We start from the raw sequence: 17,598 nt of genomic DNA on the forward strand, positions 1-17,598 counted from the left end.
TAGCAACTTTTAATTTCCCTACTACTTATTATTCAATTACATTTTTTCTTTTCTTAAAAATCAAAGATGTATTAATTAATTAAAGTTAATTATTAAATGATATTTGCCTTTCACCAATACAAACCACACCACATCACCAAGAAAGTTAACTTTTAACTCAAATTAGAAAATAATAATAATAATAATCACCAATACATAACATGAATGCTTTTTCTATAAATACCTCGGACTAGACACCCAATGTCTTGCATCACAACTTTAATTATTGTCCATTTCTATGGATTCATCAAATGCTTCACTCCATCATCTTTCTTTCTTTGAACTATCCACCAATTTCGTATCAGAAAAATTCATCTGGCCAAAAGAAGAAAACCATAATGCAAACCAAGAAGAAGACCTTGACGAACCCATAGTTGATCTTGAGGGTTTCTTCAACGGCGAGGACGATGAAGCCCGGCAAACGGCCGAGCTCGTTAGATCAGCCTGTCTAAGCCATGGTTTGTTCCAAGTGATCAATCATGGGGTTGATCTAGAGCTCATAAAGCTGGTGCATGATCACGTAAAACATTTCTTTAAGCTTCCCATTCATGAGAAAATGAGGGTTGGAAGAAGTACTGATCATAGCTTTTGGGGCTATTCGTTTGCCCATGCAGACCGTTTCAGTTTGAAATTACCATGGAAGGAAACTATCTCCTGCTGCTTCCATGAAAGTGGCCCTGACGATCCTCAGGCAGCTCACGTGTTTTTCAAATCAGCTTTTGGACAAGAATTTGAACACATAGGGTAAGCTAGCATGCTTCCAAGAATTCATGCGTATTTATTAGTTTCGTACATGTACAATTCTATACCTATTTAGCACAGGAACACTCTTTTGCTTTTTTTTCTATTAACATGTAGATGACCATGTTGGTCACAATGAGACTATCGTCTCATGTCGGATGGAAACGAGGGACTCCGTTGTTTTTTTTTTTTTTTTAAAGGAAAATTGGAGATTTAATCTTGTAAGTATAGAGGATGATAATTTTAGTCTTGTTAAAATAAATTTTTGACAATTTGATCCTGCAACAATAATTGATAATTTTGGGGGGCGAAATTACACTTTTAATCAAATAGGATGAGAGGTTCAACACTTTCATATTCTACTTTACGAGAATTTAAAAATAACTCAAAATTAGGAAAATTCGACATTTCATAATTCACATAAATTCTGTAAAGTAGAGACTGTATGTGTGGAATTTTTTTCCAATTTTAGAACCATTCTGAAAATCCCATAATTAAAGCAGAGGACTAGATGTGACGAGTTTTTCTAATTTTGGACAATTTTGAAAATTTCTTAAAGCAAATGACTAAAAGTGTTGAATCTCCTATCTTATGTGACTAAAAATATAATTTTGCCCAATTTGAGGATAATTCTTTTTAACTATAGGATCAGATTGCCAAAATTGATTTCCATAGGACCAAAATCACGACCATCATATATTTACAGGACTAAAATTATAATTTTTTCAAAATAACCGAACTGTGAAATTATAACTATATATGGTTGCATGGATATGTGTTTTGTGGTAGATGGATTTTTGAGGAGTACTGCAAGGCCATGAAGAGATTGTCTCTTGGCATAATAGATATATTGGGGATGAGTTTGGGAGTGGATGAATCACACTTGAAAGAGTATTTCCAAGAAGGTAGCTCCATAATGAGATGCAATTTCTACCCTCCATGCCAAGAACCAGGGCTAGCCCTTGGCACTGGACCTCACTGTGATCCAACTGCTCTCACAATCCTTCATCAAGATCAAGTCGGAGGTCTCCAGGTTTTTGCCGACCACAAATGGAAGTCCGTCAGGCCGAGACACGATGCCTTAGTTGTCAGTCTTGGGGACACTTTCGTCCTAAGTTGCAATTTCTTTTTCATAAAATTTTAAATTGTTAGAGAATACGGTATGTTTATTCATTTTTAGGGTAAGTTATACTTACCAACGTTATATTCCATTTAAAAAATATTACATTACCAATCCTAATTTTGAACTTTTGAAAATACCCCGTTAGTAATTAAATCTATAATTCAAACACGTAAAAAGACTCTTTTATCCTCGACCTTATAAGTAAAAAAACAAAAATACATAAAAGAAATTATAATTTTAATTATGTAAGCATGCGCTGGTACAATTTTGATCCTATCGAAATCATAAATATTTGGATGTGGTGTAGGCATTAACGAATGGAGTGTACAAGAGCTGTGGGCACAGGGCAGTGGTGAATAAATGGAAGGAGAGGGTATCATTGGTGTTTTTCTTGTGTCCAAGAGAAGACAAAATCATTGTACCTCCAGAAAATCTTGTAAGCTCAGAGAAGGGAAGAGAGTACCCAGATTTCACATGGTCCGAATTCCTTGGCTTCACACAAAAACATTACAGGGTCGACCTTGCTACCCTCCAAAATTTCACTAAATGGCTCATCTCCCACCAAACCACATAATATATATATATATATATATTTCTACGTTTTTTCTTTTATCTTCTTCCCTCCAATAATATGCCCTACTCTAGTACTACTGTATCAATAGTATCTCACTACTTTGTGGGGGTGTCGTATTTACTGCAATTTTTAATGATTTCTGATGTGGTCGGTTTGAAAATTAGAATCTTGAGGCTTCAGAATTCGAGTTTCACTCAACTATGAACATTTGTCTACTTTAATAGTAGTGCTGCTTAATTATCAACTTGTTATTAATCATTTGCTGTTGATTGATGATTGATGTTCGTATCGTTGTAATATATATATATATATATATATATAATCATTTTATTGAAGCAGAAAAATTGAAAATACAGAATGTTAGATGGAAGTGAATAAGAACAATTGAATGTAAAATATTATATGTGAGTTTGATAGTTCATCTCACAATGATTAAGAATTGATAAGATAAGTATCATATGATTTTTTATAGCAAAAATTTAAATACATTCATTAAAAATCTCTTTTCGACGAGTTATTCATAGTTGAATAATGCACTTCGTGTGTTTGGAGTCAATTCTCATATTTGATAGGCTCATGGACTCGGAGTGTGACATTATAACTACTATATGTAGGGTTAAAGTGTTATGTTCGTGTAACATCAATTGTACCTATGCGGGAAAATATCATTTTTTGTTCCGTAACTTAGGGCACTTTTATATTTGATCCCATTAATTACGGAATTCTCGCATTTCATTCCATAAGTTTAATAAAATAGTACTTTTCATCTCATGATTACACCTTTCTGTTAGATATTTAATAGAAAAAGCCATATGGCCGTTAAGTGCATAAGACCAAAGTGAGAATCTCACAACCAGTGGGATCAAAAGTGTAAAGACTCTAAGAACCACGTGCTTTTCGTTAAAAATATTTTAAATAAAGTGTCATGAGACAAAATAATGCTACTTTTTAGAAATTATGGGACCAGCATAAAAATCTTGTAACCAATAGAATCACTAGAAAAAGAAATACTATTGGCTACAATATTAGTGGCTACGGTTAAAAATCATGGTAAATGACTACTGTTAATTATGGTTAAATAAAACAGATGCAAAAAACTAACTTTCCATCATGAAAAAATTATTTGTTATAGCTAAGAGTTATGATCAAAACATTTACTATGCATTTTAGTCATCACAAATGCTTTAGTCACCCTCGTAAAAACCACGGCCAATAACCGTTGTGTGGTTGTGGTTGTGGTCAATAATTATTTATTAATAACTATGATAATTATAATTATAGTTAAATATTATAATTCTTCTAATAAATTTTTAAAAAAAAGTTAAATTACATAACAAAAAGTATTATTTCTCCAAATCACACTATGAAATGTGTAAGCACTCTCCATCCCCAAAATAATGCCAGCTAAAATTATGCTTAAAACAAAACTCAAATAACAATACATAATGAGCCAATTTTTGTGGTTCACTTTTGTGATAAATCCCAGATGGCCTTTCAAATAAAAGAACATCATCATAATCAAAGTTTAGTCCCACTGATTGATGGATGCACAATGCCTCTAGCCTATCAAATCGTAACACGTAGTTGATGGATCTCTCGAGACGACTAATAATCTTATTTTAGTCCTTATAATATTTTGTGATATACGATAAAATCATGAATGTCTCATCGCCACCCAACGCACTAAAAAAATTATTAGAATACGGAAAATTTGTCTGATTATGTATATAATTAATACTGAGAATGCAAATCCAAAATACATATGGGGACATGGTGCGATCCATCAAATCCAAATATGATTAGGGCAGGAGTGTCTTTGTATTGAGTTGCATAATACAAAGAACATGGGAGTGGAGAAAAATCCAGGACACCCAAACCCCCTTATTGCAATTCAACTGTCAGATGCCCATTCTGTACACAAAGATTGTGCTTAACTTTTGGGATACGTCGCAACCCTACTATAGCTTCAAGATTTGAAATCCTAGAATGGGGGATTTGGAGAGAGAAACTAAAGTTTGATGTGAAATCACTTTTCACGAATCTTACCATTCGAATCTAGGTAATTTTTACCACTTTTTAAACGTGCAATAATTTCATTTGTGATGTTTGAAAAGTAATTAACTATTAAATTTTTTTTACTCAAATTAAATTGAACTGAATTGATCATTTTTTCTTTTTTAAATTATAGATTACTCGTACAATAAATGTATAATTAATTTTATCTGATAAACCCGATATGAATGGGAAATGGGTTGTGGGTTCGGACAAAAATGGAAGATTCATCAAGGCCTTGGAAAAGTCTTGCCTCAATGGAAGGCTCTCAACTTATGTGGTTTTACTTAGCAATATCCGAGGGTAGTGATGTCTGAGGAATTTAATTCACATCTAATTGTACAAGTGTAATTAATTTAGTTTTGGTCAAATGTCTTTAATTTGACGATGCCAAATTTTTCCAGTAGATGTGATTTTCAAGAAAATATTAAATTTCAATCAATTATATTACAACATTTGTCGTATTATTTACGGATTATATTTTTCATGTGATTCATTTAAATTTAACAAAATTGATTTTGGACTTCAGTTCACAAGTGTCTAACATTCGTGCATGGATAACCGTACTTTGTTCTATATCAATCTTTGTTTTCCATACAGCATCGTTAAGTGCAAAATAGATGAATCACATGGAAGACTTTAGTTCACAAGTGGCTCGTTGTGGTGTCGCCGCCGGCCGGAAAAGTGGAAGACGTCCCCAATTTCTGGAGAGTATTGTCTGCACATGATTAAATTGGCTTTCTTAGGTTGTTGCAAAACTGCACGTGTCGTTTATTTATGTCTGCGAAATAGAAAGAATTTCAAGACAAGATATGCCTTATTCGACAAAATTAATAATGGCTCTCCATGCAAGAAATGCGATGCTAATATTTAAGACATGCTGCTTGATCATAACATCTTTTGCAGCAGCTGATAATCAACCACAAGCGATCCATCCAGATTGTGAAGAATAGTGTGGCAATGCACGCATTCCTTGCCCTTTTCGGCCCGAAAGCTGGCTGTTTTTCTAAGTGAAGTTTTTTAACTAACTTGCAACACAAGTGTTAGTCCCTCTAGGTAAGAGCAAATGTGTGAACAAGGCAGGAGGCTGTTATTGCTCTTGCTCGGAAGGCTTCCAGGGGAATAGCAGAAGTGACGGAACGGGACGGAATGCAAACGTAGTTATATTTGATAATTATCCTGATATCAATGACCGCCCAAAACATTGCATTAATGCTCCTGGTACAGTTATATTTGTTCCCTGTCGATATGTAGATTTCATGAAGTAATATTTGGAAGGGGAAGCTGGAAGCGTAGTAGCAATAAAGAAGTCCAAGGTGATTGATGAAACACAGATCAAACAGTTTATCAGTGAAGTAGTTGTCCTCTGCCAAATCAATCACACAAATGTTGTCAGGCTTCTAGGTTGTTGTCTGGAAACTCAAGCAGCCCATTATTGTTCATGAATATGTTAAAAACGCAACCCTTTAGAGCACTTACATCACCAAAGGAAATCGTCTGGTTTATTCGAATAGCAGCAGAAACCGAGGGAGTCTTGGCATAACTACACTCCCAAGCACCACAGCTTGTATTATATCATCAATATCAGTCTAAAGCAGGAAAAGAGAAAGAAGTCGGTCTTGGCAAAGCACACTGATAATTTGTTTTGCCCCATAAACTTAAAGTTCAAGCTGGATCGGTCCCTTTGAATTCAAAAGGGGTACTTAACAAAGACAAAAGAGTTGCAAGAAAGGAACGATATACAATAATGAGAGTATAGTAGGACTTAAAACCTCACTGATGTGATCAAAGAACTGATTTATATTTGCCTGGCAGAAGCAGGCATCATCTTCCTCCACTCATTGGTGAAACAAAGCCATTCCTGAGGCTATCAAATCCAACACTTGTGCTATCACCATAACCGTTGATGGAAATGCCATTATATCCCCCAGCAAGCAAGGATTCCATCTCTTCTGCATTGCATCCAGTTTGGGCCCATGAGTGTTTCCCTCCATGTAGCAGCCCTTCTAGTTCCATTGCAACTTCCTTCATACTAGGCCTATCGTCCCCTTTCATATTTAAGCACCCCTGTGCAAGCCTAGCAACTTGCATTATCTGTTCCCTAGTATTTCGATCATCACCCGAAATATTATCATCAAGAACTTGGAATAAGCATTCTTGCTTGAGTACAGAAAGGAAAAAGTTGGCTAAGTTTTTCTCATCCTCTGGCTTATCAAAGATTATAGCCCTCCTGCCTGTTAGTAGCTCCAAGAGGACTACTCCAAAGCTATAGACATCACTTTTCTCAGTCAATTGGTTGGTTTGCATGTATTCAGGATCTAAGTATCCAAGGGTTCCCTGCACCACTGTTGACAACTGAGTATGATCCAGAGGAACCAGCCTTGAAGCTCCAAAATCAGACACTTTAGCTGTGAAACTATGATCCAAAAGAATATTGTCTGACTTGACGTCTCTATGAATGATTGGAGTAGCAGCCGCTGAGTGTAAGTATGAGAGCACTCCAGCAGCTTCTGCAGCAATCTTTAGACGTATATCCCAAGAAAGAAAACGTGCCCTCGCTTGATTGTGTATGTGTGAAGAAAGCGTTCCGTTGCTGATGAATTCATACACCGGAAGAGGAACTTCTGTTTCTAAGCAACAACCAAGGAGCCTAACGACATTTCTGTGGTTTACTTGAGAAAGAACTATCACCTCATTGATGAATTGCTCGACTTGGTTTGGATCGACGTATTTAGACTTCTTGATGGCAACTATGCTGTTATCTGGTAACAAGCCTTTGTACACGATGCCAAAGCCTCCTTGGCCAACTATCATACTATCATTAAAGTCATCTGTTGCTTTTTTAAGCTCAAATGAAGTGAAAATCTTCACAGATTCTGGTGATCTTCCTCTTGCATGGAGCTTCTCTTGTAACAGTGTGCCACCATTTTGAAGGAAGAACTTCTGCTTCATCTTGTTGAAGCTTCTTTTCTTGTGTTCCCAGTACAACAAGAAAGCAACAAGTAGCAGGAGTATGATCGCAACGGCAATTCCTGTTTAATTTATATGTTTTCATTAGCAATTTAAAACTATAAATAAGGTAATCAATGGAATGTAAATTGGATTAGTTAGGTTGAATGAATGATCCCTGTTTGTCTAAAACTTTTTTGCATAATTGTAATAACCATGCTAACCTGCTACAAGTTTTAGAATGAATGATTCACCAGAATCACCAGGACTGCAATTTTGTCCGTCACCATGGTACCCTTTTGGGCAGAGACAGGTATAGTTGCCATTGGTGTTCCGACAATCATATCTGCACTTGCTGAGCTTACATTCATCTATATCTGAATGAACAAAATTATCTCTTATATATATGTATAGAGATTTACGTACATCGATCTAAAAGTACATAAATAGGGGAGCTGGAAAGAAAGATGATAAGCAAAGTAGCAAACCAGCCACCAATTGTGAAGAAATCACTAAAGCAAATTAAACAAGTAGATGGATGGATGGATGGATGTACCTTGACAGCCTTGAACGAGATAAGGATTTCCATGATAGCCCTCCAGGCAACTACATCGGTACCCAGAACCACTGTTGGGCTCGTAGCACTTGGAGTTGGAGCTTTTGCAAGCATAGTCTGAGGAGTTCTTCCCGGCCTCCTCGCATGTCATATTCCCAATTGCCCAATCAGCCACCATAGGAAGCTGTGTAACATTCTTCAATTTTGCAACACTTTGCCGAGAAAAATTGAATACAGTTTCCTCAGCAAGAAAAGCATAGCTGCAATTATCGAAGCCTGAACGTTTGGTATAATTCGTGAAACTCCTGAGGTCGATATCCACTCTCCAAACATCTTCGGGAATGTAGGCGAGCTCACAGCAGCCCAAACCCGTGCAGGGCCCCTCCAACTCATCTTCAGGAATGTCGCCGTCAGTACAGAAGGCACTGCAACCCGTCGTGTATTCCCGGTTGCCCAGCCGCCGGCCATTGATATAGGCATATGCATCACAGCCCACAAGAGTGAACTTGTTAGCAGTAGTATTAACTGTAAAGTCTGCAAAGGATATGTAGGGATCATTACCATCTCCGGTGCCATTTGGAGCATAGCAGTCACGTGCTATGTACTGCAAGACTGTAAGTTGGCCATCAAGTGATATATCCGTGATTTCTATGGTGGAATTTTTCACGTAAAGTTTAGGGCCGGGATGGGAAGTTTGATTGCAGGTGACGAAGAAACTACGGCTTTCGTAACAATCTGGTGTGGTGCCAAAAGGAAAAGGGATTCTTACGTCGCCGCAACGATCAATGCAGTTGGGCTTTGCAACTGAATAATTTGAGACTGATAGAGTTGGTGGTAAGCTGCCCATCATGAAGATGAGGATGATGATGAAGGGATTAATTACTATGGGCAGGCACTGCAGGTCCAGCAGCTTCTTCTTCTTCATCATTCTGATTGAGTTCATGATTACACTAATTCTACGTGCCTGCGCCTAATTCCCTTTTTCGGCAGGGAATATTTGTTGTGACTGTGTAAGTAGGAGAACAAATAGTAAGGAATAAATAGAGGTAGCGAGGATGAATTAGTCTTCATACTTGTGCTCTTACTATTCAATGGAGGACTACTTCAAGTAGTTTCCTCTGCATCACTGTGGGCTGCTCAATTTTCTTCTCTCCCCATAATCCTGTCCCGTAATTCTCCTCTCCTCGCATATAATAAATAATTTTTTTTAATACTTTATATTATATTATAAATAAAATTAGAATATATAAACAACACGTCAGATTTCAAAAAAAAAGAAAAAATCAATGTAAGGGTATTATTGACAAAAAAAATAATAATCGTGTTTGTGAATAAAAAATATAACTTTTATTTTATATTAATATAGATTACATAATATTTGCATGCACATAATGATATAGATCTTAAAAACAATAAACAAAACATAATTAGAAGTGGAACAAGTGATAAACATGAGTATAAACATGATAGATTGTCGGTAATTAAAAGATGGCGTGAATTATTTAAAATAATTTATATTATTAATATAAATATTTAAGAGTATAATCTATCGATGTCACATTATAAATGGAAAATGATATTTTATATATATTACTATAGATATGAATATGATTTTCTGTATGAACAAATTTCTAATAGTTAATGATGATTTAGGGTGCAATTACAATTAAATTGTAATGCAAATAATATAACTCGTGAAAAAAAGGGTAGCTGTCTAATGAAATAAGTCAGTCTCTATTATTATACACGTAACAAATTGTAGATAAATATTAAAAATAAAATTAACATTAATTATGCAAACAATTGTCTATTGAATCTTACTATGCAAAGAAGTTAATTTGATCAAAATTTTATTTATTAAAGTAATAATCAATCATATGATAAATATATTTTAATCTGATTTAGTTATAAATGTTGCTACCAAAATGAAAAAGTCTTGGTCGCCTGTCTATCGGTAAGTCGCCCCAAACACCACTTCAGCCTCTTCATACCACACATATTTATAAGTATTCTATATTTATAAGTATTCTTAAATGAGAAATTAATCAAAGTCGGTCAACATATGGAGCTATCGATGACTATAAAAGTATTTTTATTTTTCTATATCATTGTGATAGATATTGATTTAAGTATCAAAGTAATTATATATCAACTTACACTCTTCTTTCTTAAAATTTAGGATAATTACGTATAGACGACTATTAAATAATATTTACAGTTCAAAGAAAATGAATGTTATTGGACATATTTGAAGTATATATTAAGTTTATTATATATTTTCACATATTTATGAGTTTTTTTTTTTTTTTTTGCTTTTCTTTCTTTCTTTTTTTCTTTTTAGCAATATGATATATTGATTTATATATATTTTTCTTATTCATAATATATTTTTAAAATATAAAAAGTCAGTTATCATATGCACAAAGAGATAGCATGCCACAACGGCTAGTTATTTAAAATGAAAACAGATCAGTGCTTTTTATCTCTCTCCTATATGTCATATACGGTGGACAATTGAGTTTTGATCTTTTATTAATTTCTTACTTTTTTTAATCCCGTCCGTTTATATTAAAATCTTAATAATCTTTCATTATAAATTACTTTTTACTTTTAAATCTTTACAATTTCTTTCAAATTTTTGCATCAATTAGTTTTTATAATTTAAGTAATTTCAAATAAAAATCTTTCACAACATCTAAAATTAGTTTTTGTCCCGACATTAATTAATACATTACCTATTTATTTATCTTATTGAGAAGTTATTTTTTAATTCAAAATATAATTATTTTTTTTCTATCCTTTGAGTTATTTTCTTTATGCTTTTCTTTATTTTATTATATTTATAACTATTTTGTCATGTTTTACTGTTTTTTTATATGCTTACATATTTATTATTGATTTTGTTTAAGAGATCTCGTAGCAAAAACTATGGTGTTTAATATCAATGATAAGTAAAATATTATTTTTAAATTAATGAATTTATAAATTTTTTAAATTATAAAACTTATTTTTATCTATTCAAATGTTATTGACTCAATTAGACATTGGATTCATTTAAATTAATAATTTTCGTGAGTGAAGTGATAATCATATAAATATGATTAAGTTGACATTTATAATTTAATATAATTGACAATAATTTATGATGTATATATATATATGTGTGTGTGTGTGTGTGTGTGAGTCTTTGTTCATGTTGACATAATTTGCAGTACCATCTTTATTTATTTTTTAATGCAAATTGGATAAAGAATTTTTTTTTATTTAATAAGTTTCTTAGAAAATATAGAAAAATATTTTTTTTGGATAATACAAATTAAAATTAATAAATATGACTCATTAAAATAATGATCAAAATTGATACCAAATTAAGTTCAAATAATTTTAACGAGTTTCAGATTTTTATAGAAATATCATAAGAAAAAAACATTTCATTTGAAATTCAAGTTGACATTTGCAATATCTTTTAAATTTATTTCTCTGGTGTAATTAGAATAAGAGAACATTTTCTTATTTTAGGGTTTAAAAAAAAATAAAGAAATAATTTTTTTGATAATATAAAATAAAAATAATGTATGACTTTAAATTAATTTAATGCAAAAAAACTTGTGATCGTGCAATGCACGTGCCAAATGCTAATTTATAAGTATTCTTAATGTTATGTATTTTTGAGAAATTAATGAAAGTCAGTCAGTCAACATATGGAGGTATCGATGATTATAAAAATATTTTTGTTTTTTTTTTCTAGATATTAATTGAAGTATCCAAGTAATTATATATGGACCACATCATTCATTTTAATTCAAACCACGCTTTCATATATAAAAATTATAAAGAAAAGCACAATAAACTTTAAAAAAAAAGACTAAATCAACGTATATTTTATATTTGACTTTTGGGATAAAAATATTTTTTTTTTAGCTGTTACAAAAGTAGAAGTTAACATTCCAAACACATTTTGAAATTGATTTTCTGAAATTGGTGCAAACTGACAGAATCAAAATCAAAAGAGCAAACTTAGTAGTGGATTGGATTTTAAGGCTATGAAATCCAACACTATCACCTTATCCATGGATGAAACTGCCATTGTATCCCTCACTGAGCAAGCATTCCATGATAGGTAGCCTGTTCCATTCTTGGGCTCGTAGCAAGTGGAGTTGAGGCTTTTGCAAGCATAAGCGGAGGAGTTCTACTTAGCCTCCTCGCATGTTATATTCCCAATTGCCCAATCAGCCACCACAGGAAGCCTTGTAATATTCTTCAAGCTGACAACGCTTTGCCTAGAAATATTGAATACAATTTCCTCAGCTATAAAAGCATAGTTGCAAATATCGAAGCCGGAAAAGTTGGTATATATAGTTCACAAAACGTTTCGTATCAATTTCCACACTCCAAATATCTTTTGGAATGTCGGCAGCAGCCTACCCCATTGCAGGACCCTTCCACCAGATCCTCCTCGCGTTTGCACAAGGACATGCAACCCGTCGCCTACTCCAGCCGGTTGAGCCTCTGCCCGGAAATATAGGCATAAGCATCACAGCCCACAATAGTGAACTTGTTAGCAGTATTAGTAACTGTGATTTGTGAACCGGGAAACTTTATCCAGGCATCACCACCATTTCTGGTGCCATTTGGAGCATACCAGGCACGTGCTATATAGGGCAGGACTGTGAGTTGGCCATCAAGTGATATATTTGTGATTTCTATGCTGGTTTTTTGCAGGAATAGTTTAGGGGGATCGGAAGTTTGATTGCAGGTGACAAAGAAATCATAGTTCCTGTAACAATCTTGTTTGGTGCCGAAAGGAAAAGGGATGCTTATGTTGCCGCAAAGATCACTGCAGTTGGGCTTTGCTACTGAGACTACTGGTGGTGGTAAGCTACTGATCATCAATCTCATGAAGATGATCAGAAGCAGGGTTTTGAATAAAGTTTGCAGACGCCATATGATGATGATTGAACTACTTGCAGTGAGCCTCCTAATGAGAAACTACTACATTTTTATACAAATATTTGATAAATGTAGCTAGGTAGGAGTTTTCTTAATTTTGATCTATTCAATTTAGCAGACATAGTATATAATCAATATCAGTCTAAAGCTGGAAAAGATCAGAAAGAAGTCAGACTGGCAATAATTTACTTGCCCCATAAACTTAAAGTTCAAGTTGGGTATGTTACTTTTGAATTCTACATGGGTATTGAGAGTTGCAGCATCAGAACAATATACTACAATCCCATCGAACAAATAAGACTAAGATAATACGAGTATAATAGGACTTAAAAAACTAACTGATTCGATCAAAGAACTAGTGATCCATACTTGCCTGGCATAATCAGGCATCATCTTCCTCCACCCAGTACAACATCATTCTTGAGGCTATCAAATCCAACACTCCTGCTATCACCATCACTGTCAATGGAAATGCCATTATATCGCGCACCAAGCAAGGATTCCGCCTCTTCTGCATTGCTTTCATTTTGGGCCCATGAGTGATTCCCTCCATGTCTCAGCCCTTCTAGTTCCATTGCAACTTCTTTCATACTAGGCCTATCTTCCCCTTTCACATTTAAGCACCCCTGTGCAAGCCTAGCAACTTCCATTATCTGTTCCCTATTTCGATCATCACCCAAAATATTATCATCAAGAACATCAAATAAGCGTTCTTGCTTTAGCACAGAAAAGAAAAAGTTGGCTAAATTTTTCTCGTCCTCTGGCTTATCAAAGGTTATAGCCCTCCTGCCTGTTAGTAGTTCCAAGAGGACTACACCGAAGCTATAGACATCACTTTTCTCAGTCAATTGGTTGGTTTGCATGTATTCAGGATCTAAGTATCCAAGAGTTCCCTGCACCACTGTAGACAACTGCGTATGATCCAGAGGAACCAGTCTTGAGGCTCCAAAATCAGACACTTTAGCTGTGAAACCATGATCTAATAGAATATTTTCTGACTTGATGTCTCTATGTATGATTGGAGTCGCAGCAGCTGAGTGCAAGTATGAGAGCACTCCAGCAGCTTCTGCAGCAATCTTTAGTCGTATATCCCAAGAAAGAAAATGTGCCCTCGCTTGATTGTGTATGTGTGAAGAAAGCGTTCCGTTGCTGATGAATTCATATACCAGAAGAGGAACTTCTGTTTCTAAGCAACAACCAAGGAGCCTAACGACATTTCTGTGGTTTACTTGAGAAAGAACTATCACCTCATTGATGAATTGCTCGACTTGGTTTGGATCGACGTATTTAGACTTCTTGATGGCAACTATGCTGTTATCTGGTAACAAGCCTTTGTACACGATGCCAAAGCCTCCTTGGCCAACTATCATACTATCATTAAAGTCATCTGTTGCTTTTTTAAGCTCAAATGAAGTGAAAATCTTCACAGATTCTGGTGATCTTCCTCTTGCATGGAGCTTCTCTTGTAACAGTGTGCCACCATTTTGAAGGAAGAACTTCTGCTTCATCTTGTTGAAGCTTCTTTTCTTGTGTTCCCAGTACAACAAGAAAGCAACAAGTAGCAGGAGTATGATCGCAACGGCAATTCCTGTTTAATTTATATGTTTTCATTAGCAATTTAAAACTATAAATAAGCTAATCAATGGAATGTAAATTGGATTAGTTAGGTTGAATGAATGATCCCTGTTTGTCTAAAACTTTTTTGCATAATTGTAATAACCATGCTAACCTGCTACAAGTTTTAGAATGAGTGATTCACCAGAATCACCTGCAGGACTGCAATTTTGTCCATCACCATGGTACCCTTTTGGGCAAAGACAGGTATAGTTGCCATTGGTGTTCCGACAATCATCTCTGCACTTGCCGAGCTTACATTCATCTATATCTGCATCAACACAATTAAGACTTATATATATGTATAGAGATTTACGTACGTACATCGATCTAAAAGTGCATAAATAGGGGAGCTGGAAAGAAAGATGATAAGCAAAGTAGCAAACCAGCCACCAATTCTGAAGAAATCACTCAAGCAAATTAAACAAGTAGATGGATGGATGAATGGATGTACCTTGACAGCCATCAACGAGATAAGGATTTCCTTGATAGCCCTCCAGGCAACTACATCGGTACCCATAACCGTTTTCGGGCTTGTGGCACTTGGAATTAAGACTTTTACAAGCATAAGCTGAGGAGTTCTTCTCGGCCTCCTTGCATGTCGTCATATTCCCAATTGCCCAATCAGCCAGCATAGGAAGGTGTGTAACATTCTTCAATTTTGCAATACTATGCCGAGAAACAGTGAAGGCAGTTTCCTCAGCAAGAAAAGCATAGCTGCAATTATCGAAGCCTGAACGATTTGTATAATTACTATAACTCCTCAGGTCAATTTCCACACTCCAAACATCTTGAGGAATGTAGGTCAGCTGGCAGCAGCCTAACCCCATGCAGGATCCTTCCACCAGATCGTCCTTGGCGTTACAGAAGGCCATGCAACCCGTTGTGTACGACTGGTTAAGCCACCTACCGGAAACATAGGCATATGTATCACAACCCACAATAGTGAACTTGTTCGCAGTATTGTTAACTGTAAAATATTTGGGTAACGTTATCCACGGATTGTTATGTGAAATCCGGGTGGCATTTGGAGCATAGCAGTCACGAGCTATGTACTGCAAGACTGTGAGTTGGCCATCTAGTGATATATTTGTGATCTCTATTGAGCTGTTTCCCCAGTAAAGTTTAGGGGGACTGAAGGTTTGGTTGCATTCGACAAAGAAACTACGGTTTTCGTAACAATCTGGTGTGGTGCCAAAAGGAAAAGGGATTCTTACGTCGCCGCAACGATCAATGCAGTTGGGCTTTGCAACTGAATAATTTGAGACTGATAGAGTTGGTGGTAAGCTGCCCATCATGAAGATGAGGATGATGATGAAGGGATCAATTACTATGGGCAGGCACTGCAGGTCCAGCAGCTTCGTCTTCTTCATCATTATGAGTGACTTCATGATTACACTAATTCTACGTGCCTGCACCTAATTCCCTTTTTCTGCAGGGAAAGGGATCGATATTTGTCGCGACTGTGTAGGAGAACAAACAGTAAGGAATAAATAGAGGTAGCTAGGATGAATTAGTCTTCATGCTTATGCTCTTACTATTCAGCGGAGGACTACATGAAGTAATCTCCTCTGCATGAAGATGAAGGTGGGCCTCCAGCTCCCTTTTTTCTGATTTTTACGACTAGTATGGAAAATTCTAATCCCAAGTTAGATTTGGCTTAATCAAATTAATTAAAGAGTATTTGTATTGTATTTAATCATGTGATTGGATACTTTTTTTAAATTGTAAAATAATTACACAATAAATATATTAAATTTATCGTATAATTAATTTAGATTAGACCCAAACTCGAGTTAGATTTTTTCTCATATCTAATTGTTTTTTTAATGATGTTTATTTTTAGGAAAATTGATGTTGCTATAAAAATTAAAGTCTTGGTCGCCGTTCTTGATAAGCCCCCACAAAAATCCAATACAGCTAGTGAGTACTTCACACCACAAAAATTATATGTACTCTTAAATTTATTAATGAGATATCAATGAAAGTCAGTCAACATATATGGACTGGAGTAATATTGTTGGTATCGATGAATACGAAAAAAAATTTGTTTTTCTACACCGCAAGATAGATATTCATCAAGTTTTTTGTCTCACTAAATAGGATTGTTTTCACTATTAATTCCATATTTTATGAGTATAATACAATCCAAAAATCTTAAACATAATCATTTTTTATCTTCTATTATTAAGCAGTGATTCGGATCGTAGGTCATTAATTACCTTGCGTCCTTGAAAATATTTGGGCTTTTCGCTTCTTTCAGTTAGTCGTAGGTTATTTTGTTTGATCGTTTCCTTTCAGGTGGATTTTCAATTATTTAGCACCGTCAAACTTGAAAAATATTATAAAATGAGAGGAAAATGACCATTGTGTTTGGATTCATTTTTTGAGTATTTTGTTTTGCTTTTGCGAAGATAAAGAGAGAAAAATAAAGTTAAATAAGTATGTGTATTTGGATTTATTTTTAAAGATAATTTAAAATAAGTGTTGCATGTCTGATGTTGTGTTTTGAGAGACAAAAGTTACTGTTTATTATCAAATAATGTCTCTTTTATATATATATAGGTGTTGTGTGTTTAATGTTGTATTTTTATTAGACAAAATTATTATTCTTTGTCAAATCATATCTCTTTTATATTATATATGTATGCGTGTTTATATATATAATATATAAAAAGTCCAAAGTTACACAGATAAGATGTAAAAAAAAGTAAGCAAATATTGGGTGTATTTTGGCTCATCTCGAGGATCCCAAAAAATAAAAACAAACAAAGTTGATTATTCTTTTTCCTAATTTTAACAGTTTTATTAGCGAAAAGACTAAAAATGTCAAAAAATCAATGGTTTGAGGATAAAAAATGCAATACTAAAATTATTTGAAGACCAAAATTGTATAGATAATTTATTTGAGAACCAAAATTGTATTTAAGCGGATATAATTTCTTGATTTCATTTTTTTTGGGTTAAAGAACTATGGAAATGGATTAAAAGTGCAAATTA

At 34.5% G+C, this 17,598-nt stretch overlaps 3 protein-coding genes across 6 annotated transcripts; 1 reads left to right on the forward strand and 2 right to left on the reverse strand.

The window, feature by feature from the left end:
• The first annotated feature begins 252 nt into the window (after nucleotides 1–252).
• LOC105177525 (gibberellin 20 oxidase 1-D) lies at nucleotides 253–2,682 on the forward strand. The gene is made up of 3 exons (XM_011100720.3): nucleotides 253–783; nucleotides 1,570–1,888; nucleotides 2,211–2,682. The coding sequence occupies exons 1-3, from the start codon at nucleotides 278–280 to the stop codon at nucleotides 2,475–2,477; spliced, it is 1,092 nt and encodes a 363-aa protein (XP_011099022.1). The 5' UTR covers nucleotides 253–277; the 3' UTR covers nucleotides 2,478–2,682.
• A 3,466-nt stretch (nucleotides 2,683–6,148) lies between these two features.
• Nucleotides 6,149–9,285, reverse strand: LOC105177535 (wall-associated receptor kinase 3). 3 transcript variants are annotated; one of them, XM_088877498.1, is made up of 4 exons: nucleotides 9,120–9,285; nucleotides 8,035–9,012; nucleotides 7,703–7,855; nucleotides 6,149–7,561 (listed from the first exon to the last, which is right to left on the reverse strand). In XM_088877498.1, exons 2-4 carry the CDS (start codon nucleotides 8,975–8,977, stop codon nucleotides 6,354–6,356), a joined length of 2,304 nt encoding a protein of 767 aa, XP_088733624.1. In that variant the 5' UTR covers nucleotides 8,978–9,012; nucleotides 9,120–9,285; the 3' UTR covers nucleotides 6,149–6,353. The 3 variants fall into 3 exon arrangements, with proteins under 3 accessions (XP_088733624.1, XP_011099032.1, XP_088733623.1); XM_011100730.3 differs by having other exon boundaries at nucleotides 8,035–9,040; XM_088877497.1 differs by having other exon boundaries at nucleotides 9,108–9,285.
• A 2,629-nt stretch (nucleotides 9,286–11,914) lies between these two features.
• LOC105177555 (wall-associated receptor kinase 2-like) lies at nucleotides 11,915–16,124 on the reverse strand. Of its 2 annotated transcripts, XM_088877499.1 has the most exons (4): nucleotides 15,053–16,124; nucleotides 14,714–14,869; nucleotides 13,358–14,572; nucleotides 11,915–12,314 (listed from the first exon to the last, which is right to left on the reverse strand). In XM_088877499.1, the coding sequence occupies exons 1-3, from the start codon at nucleotides 15,987–15,989 to the stop codon at nucleotides 13,374–13,376; spliced, it is 2,292 nt and encodes a 763-aa protein (XP_088733625.1). In that variant the 5' UTR covers nucleotides 15,990–16,124; the 3' UTR covers nucleotides 11,915–12,314; nucleotides 13,358–13,373. The 2 variants fall into 2 exon arrangements, with proteins under 2 accessions (XP_088733625.1, XP_011099054.3); XM_011100752.3 differs by lacking the exon at nucleotides 11,915–12,314 and having other exon boundaries at nucleotides 13,157–14,572.
• Nucleotides 16,125–17,598: the final 1,474 nt, after the last annotated feature.

This window comes from Sesamum indicum, linkage group LG2 (assembly GCF_026168435.1).
Source record: "Sesamum indicum cultivar Baizhima isolate 11 linkage group LG2, ASM2616843v1, whole genome shotgun sequence".
Lineage (NCBI taxonomy): Eukaryota > Viridiplantae > Streptophyta > Magnoliopsida > Lamiales > Pedaliaceae > Sesamum > Sesamum indicum.

What these genes read in the sequence shown, in the direction of transcription:
- LOC105177525 (XM_011100720.3), top strand. Translation starts at nt 278, where the DNA reads ATGGATTCATCAAATGCTTCACTCCATCATCTTTCTTTCTTTGAACTA. An exon ending in CAAGAATTTGAACACATAGG is followed by an intron (nt 784 to 1,569) that starts GTAAGCTAGCAT and finishes GTTTTGTGGTAG; the next exon opens with ATGGATTTTTGAGGAGTACT. An exon ending in TCAGTCTTGGGGACACTTTC is followed by an intron (nt 1,889 to 2,210) that starts GTCCTAAGTTGC and finishes GATGTGGTGTAG; the next exon opens with GCATTAACGAATGGAGTGTA.
- LOC105177535 (XM_088877498.1), bottom strand. Translation starts at nt 8,977, where the DNA reads ATGAACTCAATCAGAATGATGAAGAAGAAGAAGCTGCTGGACCTGCAG. An exon ending in TCTCGTTCAAGGCTGTCAAG is followed by an intron (nt 7,856 to 8,034) that starts GTACATCCATCC and finishes TTGTTCATTCAG; the next exon opens with ATATAGATGAATGTAAGCTC. An exon ending in CATTCTAAAACTTGTAGCAG is followed by an intron (nt 7,562 to 7,702) that starts GTTAGCATGGTT and finishes TAAATTAAACAG; the next exon opens with GAATTGCCGTTGCGATCATA.
- LOC105177555 (XM_088877499.1), bottom strand. Translation starts at nt 15,989, where the DNA reads ATGAAGTCACTCATAATGATGAAGAAGACGAAGCTGCTGGACCTGCAG. An exon ending in TCTCGTTGATGGCTGTCAAG is followed by an intron (nt 14,870 to 15,052) that starts GTACATCCATTC and finishes GTGTTGATGCAG; the next exon opens with ATATAGATGAATGTAAGCTC. An exon ending in CATTCTAAAACTTGTAGCAG is followed by an intron (nt 14,573 to 14,713) that starts GTTAGCATGGTT and finishes TAAATTAAACAG; the next exon opens with GAATTGCCGTTGCGATCATA.